We start from the raw sequence: 22,256 nt of genomic DNA, 5'->3' as shown, positions 1-22,256 counted from the left end.
GCCCTTTTTCAGTTTTACTACTTTTTTCAAGGAAATGACTTTTGGATTCTTTGTTCCTCTGTATTTTATGTTTGTTTTAATTTTGTGTCTTTATTTTCATTGCCTTCCTTCTGCTTTCTTTAGGTAATTAGCTGCTTTAAAATTTTTCTTACTTAATAGATGCTGAGCTCATTTTCTGTTCTAATATATGTATTTAGGGCTGTAGATTGGCCTTCATCCATGGCTTTACCTGTGTTCTGTAAGTTTTGATATGTAGAATTTTTGTAATAATTCAGTTTAAAATATTTTCTGATTTTCGTTGTAATTTTTGGAGTCACAGTTTCTTATTTAGAAATGTGTTGCATAGTTTCCAGATAAGGGAGTTTTCTAGGATCTTGTGTCGAGGTCTGATTTTATTCTGCTGTGGTCAAGGCCATACTTTACGATTTTAATCTTTTGAAATTGGTTGAGACTTCTGGCCGTGCACATGTTCAATTTTGGTAAATACTCTTTAAGTACTTGAATATACATTTGCAGTTGTGTTCAGTGTTTAAGCATATTCAGTTATTTCCAGTTGATTAGTTACTTTCAGATCTTCTATTCTTTCCTGTTTATCGACATTTTTATGTTACTGATAGGTTAAAATCTTCCACTCTGATTATGAACTTCTCTATTTCTCCTCTTAATCCTGTGAACTTTTGACATGTGTGTATGTGTATAAATTTAGAATTGTCACATATTCCTTATGGATTAGAACTTACCATTATGAAATATTCAGTTTTTTCTCTTACAATACTTCTTTTGGTTCATCTTTACATGGTATATCTTTTCTCATTCTTTTAATTTTCTTTATCCTTATGTTTAAGGGTATAAAACATAACATACACACTTCTGTAAGGAGCATATTGTATATGTGTTTTGTTCAGTCTGACAGTCTTTGTCTTTTGATAGCAATTTTTAGTCCGCTTTAATGTAATTACAGATATATTTGGGGTTAAATATACCACTTTATTATTGGCTTTCTGTTTATCTAACTTGTTTTACATTCCTTGTTCTTCTTGCCTTTTTTTTTTAAAATTATTCTTCTTCCCCTTTGTATTAACTGGTTAAATTTGTATTATTTTACTGTTCTCTCAGTGGTAATTGGAGGTATTACATCTCTCAGCAGTAATTGTAGAGATTATATTTTTGACTTATTAAGGTCTCATACAGATTAGTATTTTATCACTTCCTGGACAATGCAAGGGTCGTAGAATATTTTAATACCAAGTACTTTCCTCCTAGGTTATATGTCATTATTATCAGTATAGTAATGCTCACTAGGTATTGTAAAATTTACAAACTATTACTATTATCATTTAGATTTTTTTCATCTATTTACCCTTTATGTTACTCTGTCATTTTCCGCATCTCCAGATTTCTATCTAGGGTCATTTTCCTCCTATCTGAAGAGCATTCTTCAGTATTTCCTCTAGTGTAGACATGCTGGTGATATATTCCCTCAGCTTTTGTTTGTTAAAAATCTTGTTCACCTTTATTTTTGAAGGGTGTTTTCCCTGGGTATGGAAGCACCAAATGCTGGCTCACCTCTCTTAGCTTTTCAGCTTTTCCAGATGCTGGCCCCCGAAATTCTCAAGCATAGTGTTCCTCTGATGCCTTCAAAGAGGGGTGTGTGTGTGTGTGTGTGTGTGTGTGTGTGTGTGTGTGTGTGTGTGTGTGTGTGTGTGTGTGTTGTTTTGTCCAGCTTTTCTAATTGTTCTTAGTGGGAGGGTGGGTCTAGGAAACCTAGTTGCCATTGCTGGAAGCAGAAGTGCTGGAAATAGTGCAGAGCACATTGTCAGGAACTTAACAAATGTTGTTGTTTTACTTTCCAGGTTTGTTTTCTCTTATTAGACTGTAAACTCTTGGAGGGCAGTGACTGTGTCTAAATATTTATGTATCCTTACTCTTTATACTGATCACACGATTTAGTTGTTATGAAGCAGTGGTTCAAAGGCTGGCTGTGCCGCGAGCTCTTCTGTGGCTTGGCCTTCGCCTTTGAAATCACTTTGTTCCTGGGGCAGCTTTGCTCAACCTCAACCCTGTATATTTGAGCCACATGATTCTTTGCTGAGGGGGCTGTCCTGTGCATTGTAGGATATTTTGTAGCATGCCTGGCCTTTACCCGCTAGATACCAGTAGCACGCCACCCCAAACTGTGACTACTGAAAAAAAGGTCACAAGTTATTTGCAAATATCTTCTAGGGGGCAAAATAGAGTCTGGTCGAGAACCACTAGGGTAATGCGTTTGGCACTCAGTAAAGGCCATTCAGTATGGCTCAGTGCTTTGCATTTGTGTTTTCTAAATTTGATTTTCCTTTAAACCGTAGGGTTTGAAACCGCCAAAACTTTCGCCCTCCATGGTGCACATGTGATCCTGGCCTGCAGGAACATGACAAGAGCCAATGAAGCCGTGTCACGCATTTTAGGAGAATGGGTAAGTGAGTGCTTGATTTTTTTTTTTTTTATAAATTTATTTATTTTTGGCTGCATTGGGTCTTTGTTGCTGCGTGTGGGCTTTGTCTAGTTGCGCTGAGCGGGGGTTACTCTTCATTGCTGTGCGCAGGCTTCTCATTGCGGTGGCTTCTCTTGCTGCGGAGCACGGTCTCTAGGCACACGGGCTTCAGTAGTTGTGGCACATGGTCTCAGTAGTTGTGGCACGTGGCTCGCAGGCTCTAGAGCACAGGCTCAGTAGTTGTGGTGCACGGGCTTAGTTGCTCCGCGGCATGTGTGATCTTTCTGGACCAGGGATCTAACCCGTGTCCCCTGCATTGGCAGGCGGATTCTTAACCACTGCGCCCCCAGGAAGTCCTGATTTTTTTAATTGTCAAATATACATGCTGGGATAAACACAGGGAGGTTTTCGTACAGTTCATAAAGTTTATTGCTCTTGGAATAATGTTTTCTTTATTTTTAAAGTCATATTCACTTTGTTTATCTTATGAATGAAAGGACAAGCAAGCCCTTTTATAGTTTGTTTATAGTTCATTGTCAGTGTCACCTGCTTTATTAGTCAGAGGTTTGAGAATGTTTACTCATTCAGCTCATTTATTAAGAAAAACAAAATGTGGTTGACGCCCATGAATGCAACTAAGAGGTTATTTACGGTTTTCAGGATGACAGAGTAGCCAGCTTTAACCCTGCCTCTGGTTTTTCCTTTTTGCTTTTCTCTCTCTGTGCGGATGTTGGTGTTGATATCCCTGTGCACAAACATTCATTGAGGGCCTGCGGTGCTGTTGGGGTTAAGGATAATAGCGTCGAATAAAACACAGTACCTGCACTCATGGGCTTCTAGGTAGGAGAAACAGACCCTAAAGGGATAATTAAGTTTAATATTTAATGTAATGTCAGGTTATAAATGCAGTGCAGGACAGTAGAGCAGAGTGAGGGCCCAGGAGTTGACAGCGTGGATTATTTCAGATCGGGTGGCCAGCAGGGACCTCTCTAAAGTTGTGACGTTTGATCCAGGGTCTGAAGGAAGTAAAATGGTGAGCTGTGCAGAAGTCAGGGGAAATACTTCCTACACACGTGCAAGGGAGGTAGGGGCGTGCCCGGAGGATTCTAGGATCAGCAGGGATGCTAGAGTGGCTGGAGGGCAGTGAAGCGGGAGGAGGTTGCCAAGGGGCTCGGAGTCAGTGGTGACATGAGAGGGTTTGAGCCAGAGTGACACAGCTTGATTGATTTTTTTAACACGTCACTGGGCTTTGGAGTGATGTCCAGACTGCATTCATTCATTCCCGTGTTTGTGAAGTGCCCCACTGTCAGAGGCACTGGGCATCGGTGTTAAGGAAAAACAGGTGTTGCCACTGTCCTTGTAGAGCTTTCAGCTGAGGGTGGAAGACAGCTCGATCCAAAGAAAGGCAAACGTCAGTGTAGACTTGAAATGATGGAAAGTGATACGAAAAAAGGATGTGGCGCTCCAGGGTGGTGAGTAATGCCAGGGAGGCGGAGGACACTTGGGAGTCCCCAAGAAGAGGTGACTGAGCCGAGATCTCAAGAAGGATCAGGGGAGGGTGGGAGAAGGGTCCAACCGGGCAGAGGGGGTGGCCTGTGCAGTGGCCCTGGGGCGGGGGCGGGAGGGGGAGGAGGGGGAGACAGTCAGGGGCCTGGAGCAGAGCATGAACGGGTTGGATAATCCTTGCCAAGACTGTCTTCATTCTCTGAAAAGCGTGGAAGATTTCTTGCCATCCGAAGAAATACACCATGGTCTGTTTAAGAGAATGTCCGGTGTTCTGGACTGAGAAGTTATGGAAGTCAAGAAAAGGGAGATTTATTTCTGTTTTTTCAAGCAGAATTTCAAGTTCAGTATATTTCAAATGAACTCTTGTCGTGATCTCACTGGATTCATTATTTTGAGTTAAATTAAAAAAAAAAACAAAACAGGACCCGCTTTTTTCCAGTTATCTTAGCGTATTTCTAACTCCAAAGTTAAAAAATACAATAACCTCCACTAGGTGGTATAGAGCAATCTTCAGAGATGTGCAGAGAGCGAATGGTAATACATGCATATGGTTTGAATCTTCATAAAGTGTGTAAAACGAAAAGTGAAAGTCCTCTGCAGTTCTTCTCTTGGGAGGTAAATATCACTAACTGTTTCTTGCGTGTTCTTCCAGAAAAAGGTTGTGCATACTACGCAACACACCTACATACTGTTGTGTACCTTGATTTTTTTTCACTTACTACTAGAGGAGGTTTTTTTTCTTAGCAGTGCATAGAGGTCATCCTCATTGCTTTTAGCTGCTGTATGATACTCCATCACGTGTTTATGCTGTCATTATTTAACCAGTCTCCTTTTTTGGTGGACATGGAGGTTGTTGTCATTGTTCTGCTCTTCCAAGTGATGCTCTCTTAAAGTTCAGTCTCTCTCACATTTTCATCCAAAATTGACTACTCTCTGCTGCAGTGAGCGTTCTTGATACATGCTTTTGTGACTACACCGTAGGGCAGAATCTTCGCAGTGGACCCATTGATTGAAAGGGCAGATGGACTTAAAGCTTGGGTAGCTGTTTCCAGTTTTCATCTAGTAAGTTGGGCCAATTTCTGCCTCCACCGAAAATGTTAGAACGGTACCTGGGATCGAGCAGCAGGGAGTATCAAACTCGTAAAATTTTGCCCATGTGACATCATATTTAGACTAAAAAAAATCAAATTCCAGTGGCACTCGTGATATTGTCAGAACCATCTTGTACAATGTGATACTAATGTTTAAACCAGACTTGGAAGATAATGCTCAAACCCAGTTATCTACGCATTTTAAAAGTTGTCTTCCTTTCCCGTCATATATGAGGACAGATTCACCTGGATTTATCCCATTATCACTCTTGTTTGATGCGTAGGGGCAGAAATTTCTGGATCTGCCCTCATTAACTGTGGGACTTTGGAAAGTCTCTTGATCCATTTGGTGCCCCGTTTCCTCGTCTCTAAAAGAGAAGGTTGAACAGGATGATCTCAAAGACCCGCCATTTAGTTTTTCTTTCTTGCTTTCTAAGCCATAACTGGGTCCCTGTGAGTCAGTTTCAGAAGCCCGCCTTTATCATTGTGTAGATACATTCTCACGTAGAGTAACTTGACGACCAGCAAACAACTCCCCCACAGGAAGAATTGTCCAAAAATATTCGCTGTCAGGGATGTGAATAGAGGAAATGGGAAGGAAAACCAAACTTACACTCACATGGAATTTCAGATGTTCACATTAGATTTTAGAGGTTGTAGACTGAAGAAACTCAACACTTTTATCGTCTCTCGTCTGTTCACTTGTTCTCTGTGAACCCCATTGGACCACATTCCTTACTCCCCCTAGATTCTGATTATGGAAGCTCCAATTTAGCACCAAAAGCCGTCATTACCATTTCGCCTCATTGCACCGTTACCAGAGTACAGAGTGTGTGAGAAGCTGCCTCAGCGACCTGCGTGGAGCCGCCTCCCCGTGCCCTGTCCCCATGTCCCCACCCTGGGTCTGTGCTCCTTGGTTTTCTCCAGGCCTTTCCTTACCTGGTCTCTGCATAGGGATTTTGTCTGGCACGTTAGTAGATGCCACCTTCTTGTGTTTCTCGAGGTCCGTACTTTATCTGGCATGAATCACATCACAAACAGAGCCTGGAAGGTACTGCACAGCGGCGCCGTGCCGGAGATTCTCACAATGATCCAAAGGTTTTTCTTGCAGCAAAAGCTCCCTCCGAGGTCTTTGGGCATTTAGCTTAGCAGCGGCTCACACGTGCTGAGGCTCTGGGAATGGAGTTCCTCCCTGCCTGGTGTTTCTCTTCTGGCCCTGCCCAAATCGCTGCGTCCCTGACACTCATGTCTGCCTCCAAGCCAGTGGAATGTAACTCTCACGTCCACCACCCGGCATCTAACAGCCACCATTTATTGCGTCCCTGTCATGTGCCCCGTCCTGGTCAGGGCCTTTTGTATCCCTTTTATTTATTTATTTAAATTAAATTAAATTAAATTTAAGTTTTTTGTCTGTGCTGGGTCTCCGCTGCTGTGCGCGGGCTTTCTCTAGTTGTGGGGAGTGGGGGCTGCTCTTCGTTGTGGTGCGCGGGCTTCTCATTGCGGTGGCTTCTCTTGTTGCGGAGCACGGGCTCTAGGTGTGCGGGCTTCTGTAGTTGTGGATCACGGGCTCTAGAGCACAGGCTCAGTAGTTGTGGCGCACGGGCTTAGTTGCTCCGCGGCATGTGGGATCTTCCCGGACCAGGGCCCGAACCCGTGTCCCCTGCATTGGCAGGTGGATTCTCAACCTCTGTGCCACCAGGGAAGCCCCTGTGTCCCTTATTTAAGACGATACAAAAACCTGCTTTTCCCCATTTCACAGGGGAGCCAGTGGAGGTTCAGAAAGGTGAAGGGAGTCCCCCAGAGTCACACAGCTGGTGAGCGCGGAGGTGGGTCCCGGTGTGTCCATCTGGCCTCCACCCCACGGCCCAGCTTTTCTACCACGTCCAGCCTCGTGTGTGTGCGTTACCTGTTCCAGGCTTTGCTTTAAAAATTGCTAGATGCTATTGGAGTGATTAATGTCAGGATTAATCATATTTTTCAGAGGAAGCTGCTCTGATGTCCGTTATTTATTGTCCTAAGCAATCGCTTTTCATTCAAGATGTCCTGTATGGAGTCCTCAGGACAGTTTGTGGGGGAGATCCAGCTCTTTTGTAAAATATAACTTAAATGACACCACATTCCACATGGAATTATGTTGAGAACATATATGTAATTACTACTACTGCTGATTATTTCAACGGGAAATGCCCTCCTGCTGAGATGTTTTAGATGCTCCAAAGTTAGAAATAAGAGAAGCATTGAAAACAATTAAAATTGGGTAACGTGGACAGTGCAGAAATGAACTGCCCTCTTAAAAGGCCAATCCATTTAGCATAATTAAAAAGCGAGGGAGGACGGGGGCGTCCATGAGTCCCCAGTTATACTTAAGTACAGAACCTCTGGAAATGAGGTTCCTGCCTGTGTTGTTAGCAGTAACCATATGAGGATGTGGTTTACCTCATTCCTGTCCTCAAGTGGATTACTTGCTCATGTCCCTTACTCCTAAGACAAATGCCTCATTTTCTCCCGGGTATTTCAGGGACCCCGGATGGCTGGCTGAGTAGGAAGTTCATCTTCCTGTTTTTGGGATGGCGTGGCTTCTCTTTTCCTCAGCAGCACTGTCTGTATGTGAGAACTCCATGTGCGTTCTCCAAGCCTGGGACTCAGTCAGGTGTGTCTGAATCCCTGCAGTGCTGTGGCTTACTCTTTCCTAAGTACTTATTGGAGTGGGGTTTTGTCGCTCTGTTTATGGAGGTCTGGCACACCCCACACTCCATCCTGAGATCTGAAGACCTCCAAGGGGTGTTGTCTGAGAAGAACAGTAGATGATTAGCTCTCAGAATGCATCTTATACACAGCCACAAGACTCCAGCATCCCAACGGAGGGCTTTTGAAAGTGGGGCTCCCTCCTCCCTCTTACTTTATTATAGGTTCTAAATTTTGGATCTCTAAAACTTCTGGTCCTGGGGAGGAAGGAGGTTGATTAGAGCTGGAGCAGGTGGGCCTGCGGTCGCCCAGGCACCTACCAGTGTGTGCGGGGAGGAAAAGGTCTGGGGCCATGGCTGGGGTGGAAGGGGGATTCAAAGAGGGCATGGGATTGTTTTAAGTGCCCAGCCTGCCTCACGTGTCCCAGGCCTTACTTGAACCTGTTTATCGTGTAAAGGGTGACATGAGCAGTGTCAGAGAGCTAGCTGGCCTGTGGAGGCCGCCCGTTAGTGAATGGGGGGTCCAGGAATGTTGTGAAGCTCCAGCATCTCCTGGGGATTGAGATGACAGTGAGGTGGGCAGGGTGGGCTGGCCTGGAAGAGGGGCTGACGGCCCCCCGCCACCGTGGAGTGATTAGGTGACCCACTCCTGATTCTCCAGAGTGCATCTTGGATTCATTCCCCTATCAGAAGGGAGGAGGGACCCAAGTATGTTGAGGTTGGAGAGAAGGCTTGGTCCCCGAGAAAGACTGCAAGCCCAGTCTTTCCTAACTTGTCTTTTTATTTGGCCTAGACTTCAAGTCTTCCCAGCGACTGGTTAGGATGACATACCATTGGCCAGGAGCACACAACAGGGATCCGGGTTGGCCACTCTTGTGTTTTCTTGGGTTATCTACCCGAGATTTCCAAGAGGTCTGGAAAAGGCAGGCAGTGTGGTCTTCAAGATGCCTCTTGGGCATATGTCTTTTGGGGAGGCAAGTCATCTCCAGTTGATAAACATGGCTCTAAAATATGCTGCATTATATTGGCAAAGATTAGAAGCAGATACACTCTGTGACCTTGGGCAAGTTTCTTTTCTAAACCTTAGTTTTTTCATCTGTAAGATCTAAATACTAATATCTGTGCCAGGAGATTCAGGTACCTATGAGTATTAAGGCATTGACTGTATGTGTATTTAACACATTGCTGGTGGTAGATTCAGTGTTCAATTAAATGTTAGCTGCTGCTGTTAATTATAATTTCTTTTAAAAAATGTTTATTTGATATTGGAGTACAGTTAATTTATATTGTTGTGTTAGTTTCAGGTATACAGCAAAGTAATTCAGTTATACATATATCCATTCTTTTTCAGATTCTTTTCCCATAGAGGTTATTACAGAATATTGAGTTGAGTTCCCTGTGCTCTACAGTAGGTCCTTGTAGGTTATCTATTTTATATATAGTCGTGTGTACATGTTAATCCCAAACTCCTAATTTATCCCTCCCCCCGCCAGCCTTTCCCCTTTGGTAACCATAAGTTTGTTTTTGAAGTCTATGAGTCCCTTTCTGTTTTGTAAATAAGTTTATTTGTATCAACTTTTTAGACTCCACATATGAGTGATACCATATGATATTTGTCTTTCTCTGACTGACGTCATTTACTATGATAATCTCTAGACCCATCCACGTTGTTGCAAATGGCATTATTTTGGTTTTTTATTTGCGGCTGAGTAATATTCCATTGTATATAAGTACCACATCTTCTTTATCCATTTCTTTGTCAATGGACATTTAGGTTGCTTCCGTGTCTCGGCTATTGTAAATAGTGCTGCAGTGAACATTGGGGTGCATGTATCTTTTCGAATTACAGTTTCCTCCAGATACATGCCCAGGAGTGGGATTGCTGGGATTAAGTGTTCAATTAAATGTTAGCCGCTGCTATTAATAATAATTTCTTTTTCATACATGAAAGTACAAAGTGATGCTTACTTTTCTTAACCTCTGCAAGTGTTTGAAAGAGGAGCTGTAAGGAGGGTGTTTATCAGCATGATTCCAATGGAGTTGCAATTAATTCTTTTTCTGTCTTCATATGTCTGGACTCCTACATTTTAATAGATGTGTATTTAGTTTGTTGATGAGTATTTTCCAGTGGAGCTTGTATTAGCCCTCAACTGTCATTTGAAAAGCCATCTTAATTATTTATGTGATTGCTTTTTCTTTTGTATTTACAAAGAAATATACTTTGCATATATTTAGGAAAGATGATTAAGGGATCAGTCATCAGGAACAGCAAGCAGCGGTTTATATCAGAATGGTTATTGAGAAAGCAGGGAGACGAGGGGTACGAGGAAAGATTGATTAGTCAGAGGTAATGGAATATGCATATGTTAGCGAGAGAAGAGCGCATGCTCAGCTCATTGTGGCCACACGGTTTGATGCTGGAGAGAGTGAAGTGTTGTAATTATCTTAGCTTTCAATAGCGTTGATACTGGGTCTATTTATCTAGTTGGAGTGAAGCCATGTGGAAAGGTGACAGTATCATGTCATATTGCAGCCTCATTGATAAGCATCGGAAGTAGTGATTTCACTGTTATTTCCAGGTATGGAGTACTTGGTACCAGCCAACGTATTAGGCACGTGGGTTCCAACACTTTGCTTTTTTTTTTTTTTGCGGTACGCGGGCCTCTCACTGTTGTGGCCTCTCCCATTGCGGAGCACAGGCTCCGGACACGCAGGCTCAGCGGCCATGGCTCACGGGCCCAGCCGCTCCGCGGCATGTGGGATCTTCCCGGACCGGGGCACGAACCCGCGTCCCCTGCATCGGCGGGCGGACTCTCAACCGCTGTGCCACCAGGGAAGCCCTGCTCTGCTTTTAATAGATACCGACAACCAGTTTTCATGACGTGATATTAAGGAGTGACGGGGAGGATGCTGAGTAAAAAATTGCTTGCACTTTTAAGAACCACTGGAGAAATCCAGCTGCTTTCATGCTCTCTCCAATCCACTCAGTGACTTTACAATCCCGTATGTCTTTGGTGTTTGTAGGAATTTCCCCCATTTTCCTTTGATAATAGGAGCTTAAATCCCATCATTTGCCTTTGCAGATCCAAGGCCTTAGGTGCGATGCCTTCTTTTATGTGATGTGTGTGTGTGTGTGTGTGTGTGTGTGTGTGTGTGTGTGTGTGTTGGCGGGGCGGGGAGGCATGCAGTGCATGGGGTGGGTGATCTAGGAGCCTGATGCCTGTCTAAGCAGGTGGCTTGGCTTGGAAAAGCTGATCGTTATTCAACGCATCACAAGTTGTAAGGCTCATCCCCATTGTTTTGAATGATCTCTAGCTAAACAAAAATATAAAAACTATTAATATTATTAACAGTTATGGATTATTGGGAAAAGTTCATCCCACATCAGCCATTAGATTTGTTCCTCATTTCTTTGCCTTAAAAATTGTTTTTATGTATAGTATCGGATTTTCAATAAGTAAAGTATGGTATAAACAAGTCGGCGAACCAGCAAGAACTATATAAACCACTTGCTTTAATCAATAAGCGAGCGAGCGTGCACATACACACACACGCACATACACACACGCCTAAAGGGTCTAGAGTTCTCTCTTGGGACATTTTTGTTTACAAAATGTCATCTTATTATCATCACCCGCAGGTGGGGTTGGATATTCATAGCTGTCTGTACTAGGCACTCTGCTTAGCACTTAGCAGTAAAATGTTTATGTCATGTGTTAAACCCATCTTGCAGATGAGGCATTAGGGGCTGGAAGAGGGGGAGAGCCTTGCCTGAGCTCACACAGCTACATGGTAGATCCAAGGTTTGAAGCCATATCTCCTGGCCCCAACGCCATCTTGTTACCCAATCCAAAATGACTGGTGTGTGTTGTGTCGGAGGGCTGGCCTTTCTTTTTCAAGGACTTAGCCAAAGATTGTCTTCGTAGGGATTTGCGTGTCTCTCTGTTCATTATGTAAGGGTCCCTGTGGTTACCTAGGGAAGAGGGCTTCCCAGGTGGCTTCTTGTAACCCGATGGAGTTGATGAAACCTCCCCTCCCCTAAGGAAGCTCGTCCCAGACTTCCATTTCAAGTGCTGTGTAGCGTATATGTACTCTTGCACTGAAGCTGCCTCTTTGACCTTCCTCTTCATAGGCTCCGGAAAGATTCTCTATCAGGTAATAAATTATTCATTCCTCTCATAGACATGATTGGTTGCTAAAATATTCTGAGCTTCCTCTGACTCCAGAATGCCCAAGACTTGTGATTGGCCCTCCTCTAAGTTTTGCATTTCATTTCTTGTTCTGAAAATTTTGCATTGACTTAATCTCGCCTGTTATTCATTGTCTTTGATCACCGTCTTCGTGTCTTCTTTTTGTCTGTGTGTGTGTGTGTGTGTTTTGGTTTTTTTCACTCCGTCTTGAACTGAGTATTTCATACTTTATATCCACTGTAACCTTCGCATAACGAGGGCTGTGATTTACTGCTGAGTTTTAAAGAGTGAAAGTCAAGCATACATGGGTAGCTCCAAACCATCGCTCCCAATCATGTGAAACTCAATGCAGATGCATTCTTTCATTAATATGGGGCCCCCTGAGTTCTTGTTAAACAGTTTTGACGTGCTTGGAAGAGATGGATTTCATCTTCAGATGGTGTTCAGCCAGTGGTCGAAGGTTCTGCTTCTGGCCACTAGGCATTTAAGGTCCATTATTTAAGTGGGAAAAAGTATGCTTGAGATTGTTTTTCATATTTATTATGGGGGCATTTACAGAGAGTCTCAGACGTAGCAGTTGTTAGATTAAGCAGGGAGGAGAAGCAGTCCTTGTGCCAATAACATCTTCCAGGCAAGGACAAATAGAGAGCCGTAAACGAGGCAGCCAGTCTCAGGATGGGGCAGCTCACGCTACAAAAGGTGAAGGTTTATTTTAAGCATGTATTTAAAATAGACTAAGCTTTAATTTACAGGCAGGCAGCCCAGAGGAGTAGAGGGAGCCCCAGCCCTAGAGTCACACGGACCTGGGATTGAATCCTTTGCTCACTGGGTATCTCTGGGCACATTTGGTTATGTCTTTGAGCCTTGGTTTATTTGCCTGCAGTATGGAAATGGTGCTGACAGTGGCCCTCAGCGTTCATCAGGTTGAACTGAAGTAACGAATATACTCTCTTGTACAGAACCTGGCACGTAGTAAAGACTCAGAAAAAAAAAAAAATTACTTGTTCAACACAGATCCCTAAATTAGACAAATACTCTCAGAAATCTTGTGGGAAAATGTGTTTCCTCTTCTACCTTTTTTTTTTTAATATATATAAATGATCAGAGTCCCAGGAAACGGCCGAGCCTCTCTCCATCTTCCCATCACTGTGTCAGGTAATACTGAGATGAGCCGAGGTGAGGAACCGGGGGCTCCTGACGTCCCTAGGGCGTGAGGGCAGGGTGGGGAGGTGGCTGTCTGTATCCCCGGAGCCCACGTCCTGGTGCGGAGCTGGCTGGGGTCCGCAGAGGCCGTGGTTAGTGCCAGAGAGACGTGGGGTTGGCAGAACCAACTCTGTGTACCTGGGGCGCTCACCTGGAACTAGCCCCTGCCCCTTAGCCAGCTGGGGGGTGCAGATGTGACTGATTTTGAGACCTTAGAAGTGCTGTGGTAGTTTTAAAATCTGTCCACTCATTCTTTGCTACGCCTCCCTTTCAGAGGCGGAGCCTGATTCTCATCCCCTCAAGCGTGGGCTTGTCTTAGTGACTCAGTCTTCACGAATAGAAGGTGGCTGAACTGACAGAGCATGACTTCCAGGAAGGGTCTTCAAAGGCCGGTGGCTTCCTCCTTGCTTGCTGTCCTGGATCACTCACTGCGCGGAAGCCAGCTGCCATGCTGGGAGGATGCTCAGGCGTCCCTGAGGGGAGCCCGTGTGATGAGGAACCGAGCCCCATGCGACAGGCCTCTCGAGTGAGCCCTCCTAGACTCCTCTGAGCTCGTCAAGCCTGCAGGTGACTGCGACTGACAGATCAGTGGCACCCCCATCAGAGATCTCAAGTCAGAGCCATCCCAATTCCTGACCTATAGAACCTTAGTGGAAAACCAAATGCTTACTGTCTTAAACCACTGCACTTTGGGGAGAGGGGTGACATAGCAGTGGGTAACAAACACAGGGGTCATGGCGTCAGGGGAGAAGGATCTCAGACAGAAACTGGGCAGTAAGTTCCAAGGACAAGGCGTGAGGACCCACCCAGCGATTGCCTCTAAGTGCAGGGAATCCTAAGTTCTTAGGGTGGCGTCAACCATCCAGGTCCCCATGTCCAACCTTTTCCCAACGTGTAGACCAGTTAAACAGCATCCCTGAACAGAGCTCACCCGGCATTCACTTATACTCTTCCAGGGATGGGTAAGCTCCTCCCTCCCAAGACAGCCCATCCTATTTCTGTGCACCTCTTAATTAGAAAGTTCTCCCTTATACCGAAGCGAGAATCTTCCTCCAAGCATCTTCCACTCACTGGCCCTGATTCTGCCCTCCGAGTTCCACTGGGCTGCCTTCTCATCAGAACCCACCTAACACTCACATCCCTCAAATTTCCTAAATAATAAATCCAAAGTTACTGAAGGCATCAGGTTACTAAAAGTTGGCAGTGAGGCTGGCCCCTCATTTCTTTGCAACCTGTGTCCCTCTTTTATTATTGGAGTTTGGGATGCACGTGGTAAGGCTTTAGCAGCTGGGGAGAATCCTGTCTGCTTTGGTCCCCTTCAGCAGGTACCAGATGCAGAGCCTGGACCCACTGGGCCTTCCCTGGAGTTAAGGCATCAGTGCAAACAAAGTGCAGAGTCTCCTTTGAAATGACTGAAGAACACTGCCCTCATTTACCTGGCAGTTCTCAGATTCTAATTGTTCCAGCCACAATGTGATCTGTAAACTGGGTGGCTGGAAGAAACTTCAGTGCATCTTTGTAATGGCTTTGTTGTTGTTTATTGAGAGGGACTAATTAACTTTGATTATTGCACTAATATTATGGCACTTTGACAGCCCTTCAGGTTTATGACTCTGGGAAAATATAAACAAATGAAATGCAGGTGCTGGAGCAGAAAAAATAAGTTATTACTGAACTTTAATTACTTGGAATGTGTAGCCAGGAGAGAATTCGTTGATGAATTACAGGATGCTTGAAATCTACATCAAACTGTGAGCAATATGCAGACAAAAATGAAAAGGGGGGCTGGGAGGGTGCTGTTTTTAAGGCAGGGAAGGATAGGGCACATCTGTAGCCATCTGAATGGTGTTTCATTGATTACTCCCTATTTCCAGTGGGGCAGAAATTTACACGGTGCTACTCAAAGCATGGTCCCTGACCCACACTGTCAGCATCACCTGAGAACCTGTTAGAAATGCAAATTCTTGGGCCCCACTGGAGACCTCCTGGATCAGAAATTCTGGAGGTGGAGTCCAGCACTCTGTGTCTCACAGTCCCTCCAGGAGATGCTGATGTGCTGCTCTGCAATTCTCATGCTGTTTGACTTTTTTTTTTTTTAAATAAAAGGGCAGGTACAGATTTTTACCTCTGTTTACCAGAATCAGGTGTTCTTACAAGCTTGTTCACCGGCTAACCCAGAAATTTTCAGAGTGCTTAAAAAATTGTATAAATATTTATTAAACATCTATTATGTGTAATGGGTGATATATGTCAGTTTAGAATATAGTAAGTCCCCTACACGCGAACCTTCAAGTTGCGAACTTTCAAAGATGCGTGTTAGTTCACGTGTGTGGCGTACATTGTCACGTGCGTGCATCCTCTACAAGTGGATGTGCTTTTATGAAATTTACGGTACTGTATAGAGTACAGTAGTACAGCGTCTTTATTTCAAGCCCAGGATGTCTGGCAGCAAGCGTAAACGCAGCGGTGCATAGCCGATTGTGTTAGTTGGGTACCTAGGCTAACTGTGTTGGACTTACGAACGCACTCTCGGAATGGAACTCGTTTGTGTGAAGGGGACTTAACGGTATTATCATTGCCCTCAAGGACTTGACAACTGAGGCGATACCGCCAAACTGCAACCCGTTCTGGGACCCGGTGAGCATGGGAAGCGTGGTGGTCTTAGGACTCACGAAAGATGCTTTTCCCACGTGCTTCAAAGCAGGATCCTTGAAGAAGGCAGTGTTGGCAGGCTGCAGTCAGCCCCGGGGGTGAGAGCACATTCCAGTGGAAGGAAGGGCACGAGCAGAGCATGGAAGCGTGTCCTGGGAGTGGCACATAGTCAGCTTCGGCTGGAATGGGATGCGGGTGTCTCTGGAGGCCAGAACCTGCCTTTTGAAACCAGACCATTGAAGACCTTGGATTCTGTCCTTTTAGGAGAATGGGCTTTCTTCCCTCGGTCCTGGCAGCCACTGAAGGATCCCCATGGGGGTGATGCAGTCCACACATAGCGATGCAGAAAGACAGACGCTCAGGCTGAATCAGAGAGGGAGTGTGGAGGCCGGGAGACACGTGAGCTGTGCTCCGGGTAAGCGGTGGTTAAAGTGGCAGTTCTGAGCTGGAAAGGCTGAGAAGGATGCTGAATACACTTGCTTGTTTTCTGACATTTAAGTCCATGAACTGAGTCCCAAAGGAGAAGGATAATCATCCCTTCCAACTTTTCCTGCTCTGAGAACCTTTCACAGATTGTGGGGGACACGTTCCTCCATCTCAGAAACTCTGTGAAAATAGAGCAAAACATGTTTACTTACCTGCAGCCCTCTCTCAGGAGTAGGGTGACCGTTTATTCTTCAGACCAGGAAATGCGGAGAGTCACAGAGTCATAATAATTATACCAGGAGAGCAGGCATCAGCAAGGAGGGAAACTGGGACATCTGAGAGCCCTCTCAGGCGCGGTTACCCCAGTAACCCGAGCAGGCCACCCATGGGTGTCTGGGCCTGGCTGGGCTTGCTGACGAAGAGGTCAAGTCTGGCTTCTGATGGGGCAGGTTGAGCCTCACACCGGCCTTCGTCCCTGTAGTTCTGGGTCGTCTCCTAATTTTTCCTTTTAAGAACTTGCTGTTTTCATTCCCACAGAAGCCCGGCCAGACTCCAGCCCAAGGTTGTCTCCATTCCTTCGAGAGTTGCACAACTAACCGTGACTCCAGATCTTTTGTGGAGTTTCTGTTCCAGAGACCCTTCCTTTCGTGTGATTTCTCCCACCGCCCGGAAGCTTCCAGATCCCCCCTCTTATGGATAGTGCTGTGTACTTGAGGAACAGAAATGCATTCTTGATGTTAGGCTGAGCCAGACCCTCCCCAGTGTTAAATCTACCCAGAATTCATAGAACACCGTTCAGAGCTAAACAGTGGTCATTCAGCATTGCCTTCTGTTTGGGATGGTTCACGGCTTGTCTGGTCTGTGAACGTGGACGAGGGAGAGCTGGTTAAATGTTTATTTTCAGCCCTGGGTAAATCTGCAATATTGGAGGAGATGGTGGGGCACGTGGCAGTGACGTTAGTGATCCAAGTGCTATCGCGGGCTTGCTGGCCTCCTTGCAGACCTGCCAACACAGACAGTTTTTCAGAGACATCATAGAAAAGCAGGAATAATTCTACGTTACTATAAGGCATCTGTGAAAAAAATAAAGTTCTTTTTAGTCATATATGAGCCACTGGGTTTGACATAACTCTTTTAGCCATTACTTTTAGGGGATCCTGCAAAGATATGAGCCAGTCTATGCAAGAGTGTTGTAATGGAAAATTCAGACACGAATTAGTGAAGTCGTTTGTTTTTTAGGAAAGTTTTGAATTACAGGATCACATTTGGGTAGACTGTGTTTGTAAAGCGGTAGCATTTGGGGATGGGAAAGGACTTTCTGAGATCATCCAGTTTAACTCTCCCACTTGACAGTTGGGAAAACTGAGGCCCAGAGAGGGTAACTCACCCATCCAGTGTTACTTAGGCAGTGATGCCTTCTTTTTTTTTTTTTTTTTTTTTGCGGTATGCGGGCCTCTCACTGTGGTGGCCTCTCCCGTTGCGGAGCACAGGCTCCGGACGCGCAGGCTCAGCGGCCACGGCTCACGGGCCCAGCCGCTCCGCGGCATGTGGGATCTTCCCGGACCAGGGCACGAACCCATGTCCCCTGCATCGGCAGGAGGACTCTCAACCACTGCGCCACCAGGGAAGCCCAAGTGATGCCTTCTTTTGAGACAAAGTGTCATACTGCCCATTTGCCTACTGTGGAAAAAAAATGTGTATATGTTTTTAAAAAGAACATAGAATTGCCTGTAAGACAGGAATAGAAGCACCCAACACTTCATGCTCAGTTGGGCGGCTAGTTTAATTCTCCTTCTTATTTTGATCACGATGATGAGGATGGTGATGCTATAGTAATAGTAATGGTAGTAGTGGCATTGTGTGCCAGCCACGGTGTGGAACACTTTAAAAGCCTTAATCCAGTTCATTTTTATGACAACCCTGTGAGGTAGGTAATAGTGTGAATCCTATTTTCAGATGAAACGAGGCACAGAGAAGTTGAGGAACTTGTCTAAGCCCACATAGCAAATAAGCAGAAGAGATGACCTGCTGTAGGAGGACAGAAGCCTTGCCTGCTGTGTTCCTCTCGGTATTTCCCCGGTGTGTTGCACAGCGCCTGGCCATTAGGAGGGTCTGAGTAAGTGTTTGCTGGGTGAATGACTGAAGGTTGACCGTTGAGCCTTGGGGCTAGAACCCGGGAGGCAGTACCCTATCGCTGTGGGAAGGGATGCTTGGGTTGGTCTGCTTCTGGAAAAGCAGAAGGTACACATAACCAGAATATTTTCTGGAGTGCTCAGCTGTGTCAGTCGGTTTTCGTGTTGGTGCCGCTGAATTCCCCGCAGTTCTTCAGCTACATGCTGGCTTGTTGAAGATGGATTCGTTCTTGGGACGTGGTGTGAAGCGCCTCGCGTCCCAGTTCTTTGAAAATCACTAGCCCCGGTTTGGGCCTTCTCAGTCGGCCAGCTCCCCTCGCTCTTCTGGAGAAGTGGCAGCCGGCTCACAAATCAACTTGATTTTGAAGGATGGAAAAGTGGATCGGCTGGAAAGGCACAGCCCAAGGAGTCCGTGGAAGGGCTTGTGGGTACATCCAGGAGCCTTCTGGTCTCTACTTGGAGAGTGTGTGTGATCGAGAGAGAGAAGGTTGACCAGAAATCAGTAACTTCTTGTTTTTTTAAAAAATAATTGATGTAAAATTTATTTTAATTTTTATTTATTTATTTTTGGCTGCGTTGGGTCTAAGTTGTTGCATGCGGGCTTTCTCTAGTTGCGGTGAGCGGGGACTACGCTTTGTTGCTGTGTGCGGGCTTCTCATTGCGGTCGCTTCTCTTGTTGAGGAGCACGGCCCTAGGCACACGGGCTCAGTAGTTGTGGCTCGTGGGCTCTAGAGCGCAGGCTCAGTAGTTGTGGTGCACGGGCTTAGTTGCTCTGCGGCACGTGGGATCTTCCCGGGCCAGGGCTCGAACTTGTGTCCCCGCGTTGGCAGGCGGATTCTTAACCACTGGGCCACCAGGGAAGTCCGAAATCAGTAACTTCCATAAAACTTAAAGGCCTCGGGTGATGCCTGTGGAGGTAAATATAGAAACCTTCTTTTTCCTATTACTTAGGTCAGAAAAGCAGCTGGGGTGGGCTTTGCTTCTAACATCCCTTTGCCTTTCGGTTAATAAGTAATTGCCCTGAAACCTGTCAAAGACAGACGCTTACTGAAAGAGAGATGAGCTGGAGAGAGAGACAGAGAAAAACAGAGCCAGAGTGGGGGTGGGGTGGAACAGAAGTACAGAGAAAGACACACAAACGGGAGGGGGGAGGGGGAGGGGGAGAAGGGGGAGAGAACTAGTCTCCGGAGTGTTTTTATGGAGGTTTTTAGTGCCAGCCTCTGCACGATGAGTTTGATCACTGTTTTCAGAGTTCTCTGATCATTTCTTGCTTAGAAAGGAGGAAATTAGAAATGTTGAGCTATGATTTGTTTTAATCAGAAAGAAATTGTCTAACATAAATCTCCCCGTGAGTGCTGGAGAAGCCCTAAAGTGGCCAAGAAAAAAATATCAATACTTTGCAAAGGAGGAATGATTGTTCCAATCTGTGGCTTAATTGATTTTAAGCCTTAATGAAACTCGGACCAGAGCCTGCTACACACACTTGGTGTCTGGGATCACCAGTGAAAGCTACATGGGGAGAGGAGGAATTTGGGGTGTTTATTTGGTTCTTTGCTCTTGATGTGACTTTCTAATTGCGTGGGGTACCTAATACCAGATAGTAATTGTTTTTCTACGAAGAGAGTAAATTTTTTTCCCTAACACAGTAATTTATTTTAAATTACAGCTTTTTCTATTGGAAGCATTCACTTATGTTAGATTATCTTTCCCCAAGTGAAATTTCACTGATGCTGTATAATTAAATATAGATTTTTAAAAAGCAATAGAATATATTTTAAATTTATAAGCGGACAGACTGGGGTCTATAAAGACTTTATTTAACAAGAGTAAATAGCCTACCTGATCAACGTGACGGCTGCTGGCAAGGATTCCTTTAGCCTCAGTGTATCCTTATTCAGTGCCAGGCACCTTCTTGGGAAGGGGTGCTAAAACTTGCTAACTTAATTGGGCTAAAAGGATTGATCTGTAAGATATGTTATATGGGTGTAAGCAACAGCCTTGGGCTCTGGTGTGCTCGAGTTTGAATCCTGTTTCTTCCCTTTACAAACCAGGTGCCCTTCACTTCCTGTTGCCTCAGTTTCTTCATCTGTAACATGGGAATGCTAATAGTACCGGAGTCACAAGGTTGTGAAAATTAGCTGAAGTCTTGCACATAAAGCGCTTAGGATGGTACCTGGATACGTAGAACGGTGCCCAGGTACCTAGTGTGTGCTATACAGGATTAAAAAAAACATTTGGGGTCCCTGTGTGGTCTGGCCCCTGCCTACCTGTCCAAGTTCATCTCCGACCATTCTCTTCCTTTTCCCAATTATACCGACCTCATAGCTGTTCCCGAACCCTCCTGTCTCCCTCTGTCTTGTCACAGAAGACTTCCTCTGCTTGGGGTGACCTCAGTCAAGCTCGTCCACCTGATGCCTCTGTATGCAGTGAGTCTCTGCCCACTGGTGTCTTTCCCCTAGAGCTTTCCTGGACTGCTTTTCCCCCTCTCCTGCCCACCTTCCCTCCCTCCCCTCAGCAAATTGTTAGCAGCCCCTTTCTCTGAGTGACGTGGCAGTGACAAAGAAAGCAAACGTTCCTGACTTCAAGGAGCTTAAAGTCCACGTTTTGGTTTTTAAACACGCATGCATCACAGCGCTGATCACATCACACATTGATTGTTGGCTGAAGGTCCCCTTATTTAAGCAACAGACATCTGTCGGAACTTCATTACATGCCAAGCATCCCACTAGACGGTGAGCCTGTATAGGTACCTAAGATGTTGTGCTTGCCTTCAGGGAGGATAGGTGTGTTGACAGACATGTAAATTAATAATAATAATATCAACACTCAACTCGGAGGAGGAGAGCAGGACCTGGTTGAGGTCCAGGCTCAGTAATACTTGGGTAGGAGCAGACCCAGTACCTGTGTTTCTCATCACTGTTGGAAGGTGCTAGACCAGCTGGTTAGAAATATGAGGGTTTTTCTTTGACTCCAGCTGCCGAGTTCATGGTCGCCAGCCCAGATTTTGGAATCAGCCCGACCTAGGTAGGAATCCTGGCTCTCCATCTGCTGGCAGTGAGTATTCTCAGTCCAGGCTCTCCTCCACGTGCCTCTCAAGCTAACTGCTTCCCTGCATAGGCCGCTTGTCAAGATTAAGTGAGGTGGCAGTGCCCGGCTTGTGGCCCGCAGTAGGTTCCACCCACTGGCGCTGCTCACCGTACCAAGAGCTTCTGGAGGTTACCTCTCTGTGCCTTGCCTCTCCTGGGCTCTAGCCCATCAAGGCCTTCCTGCTTCCCCTATTCCCGCCAACAGCTCTCGTGCCCACGAGGGGCTGGCCTCCTCTGTGCCAGACAGAGCCTCGTCCGGGTATGTTTGCTCTGTGTTCAAACAGAGCTTCCTTGCTGTGGTATTGGATTCTGTGGGACAGTGACAGTTTCCAGAAACCTCTGGTCCGTGAGCCAGTTTGGAGGAAATGAAACCATTCTCTGTGCCCCTCGGCTGGCATCCTAGAAGACTGCACAGACACTCCGGGCAGCTTCAGCACCTTCACATCAAGGACTCCATTACGGCTCTGAAATAAAAATGTTCCCCGTTGCTCCCTGCGTGCGAAGCTGGATCGTGTGCTTGGCACACACCTTGGCAGGGGCCGTAACCCCGCTCCCACCCAATCGGAAGGTCCTCCTGCAGGCAGGAGCCACTTAACGTGCTCGGTGCTTTTCCCTGTGACGATGCAAAAAAAGCAGGAGCTCTCAGGACCCCACGTGTCCAGGTGCACTTCCAGCTAGAGGTAGGGCGAGTCTTTTCAAGTGTTCAGAGAGGTTATTTCATATGCAAATTTGTGGAGCCGGGCTGGGGAGAGGCCACAGTCCTCATTCACTCCACAGTTTCTCTTCTTGTCAGAGAAGCTGACCTCATAGCCC

At 45.7% G+C, this 22,256-nt stretch overlaps 1 protein-coding gene across 1 annotated transcript in view; it reads left to right on the top strand.

The window, feature by feature from the left end:
- The window catches only part of WWOX (WW domain containing oxidoreductase), a gene marked incomplete at its 3' end in the record, with an annotated part of 976,786 nt that overhangs the window by 55,785 nt on the left and 898,745 nt on the right, over positions 1–22,256 (top strand). Inside the window, exon 5 of the mRNA XM_082862056.1 lies at positions 2,349–2,455. Within this exon, the coding sequence (XP_082718182.1) occupies positions 2,349–2,455 (107 nt within the window). The remainder of the gene's footprint in view (positions 1–2,348; positions 2,456–22,256) is intronic.

This window comes from Leucopleurus acutus (assembly GCF_964270905.1).
Source record: "Leucopleurus acutus genome assembly, chromosome: 20".
Lineage (NCBI taxonomy): Eukaryota > Metazoa > Chordata > Mammalia > Artiodactyla > Delphinidae > Leucopleurus > Leucopleurus acutus.
This window is presented reverse-complemented; position numbering and strand designations above follow the sequence as displayed.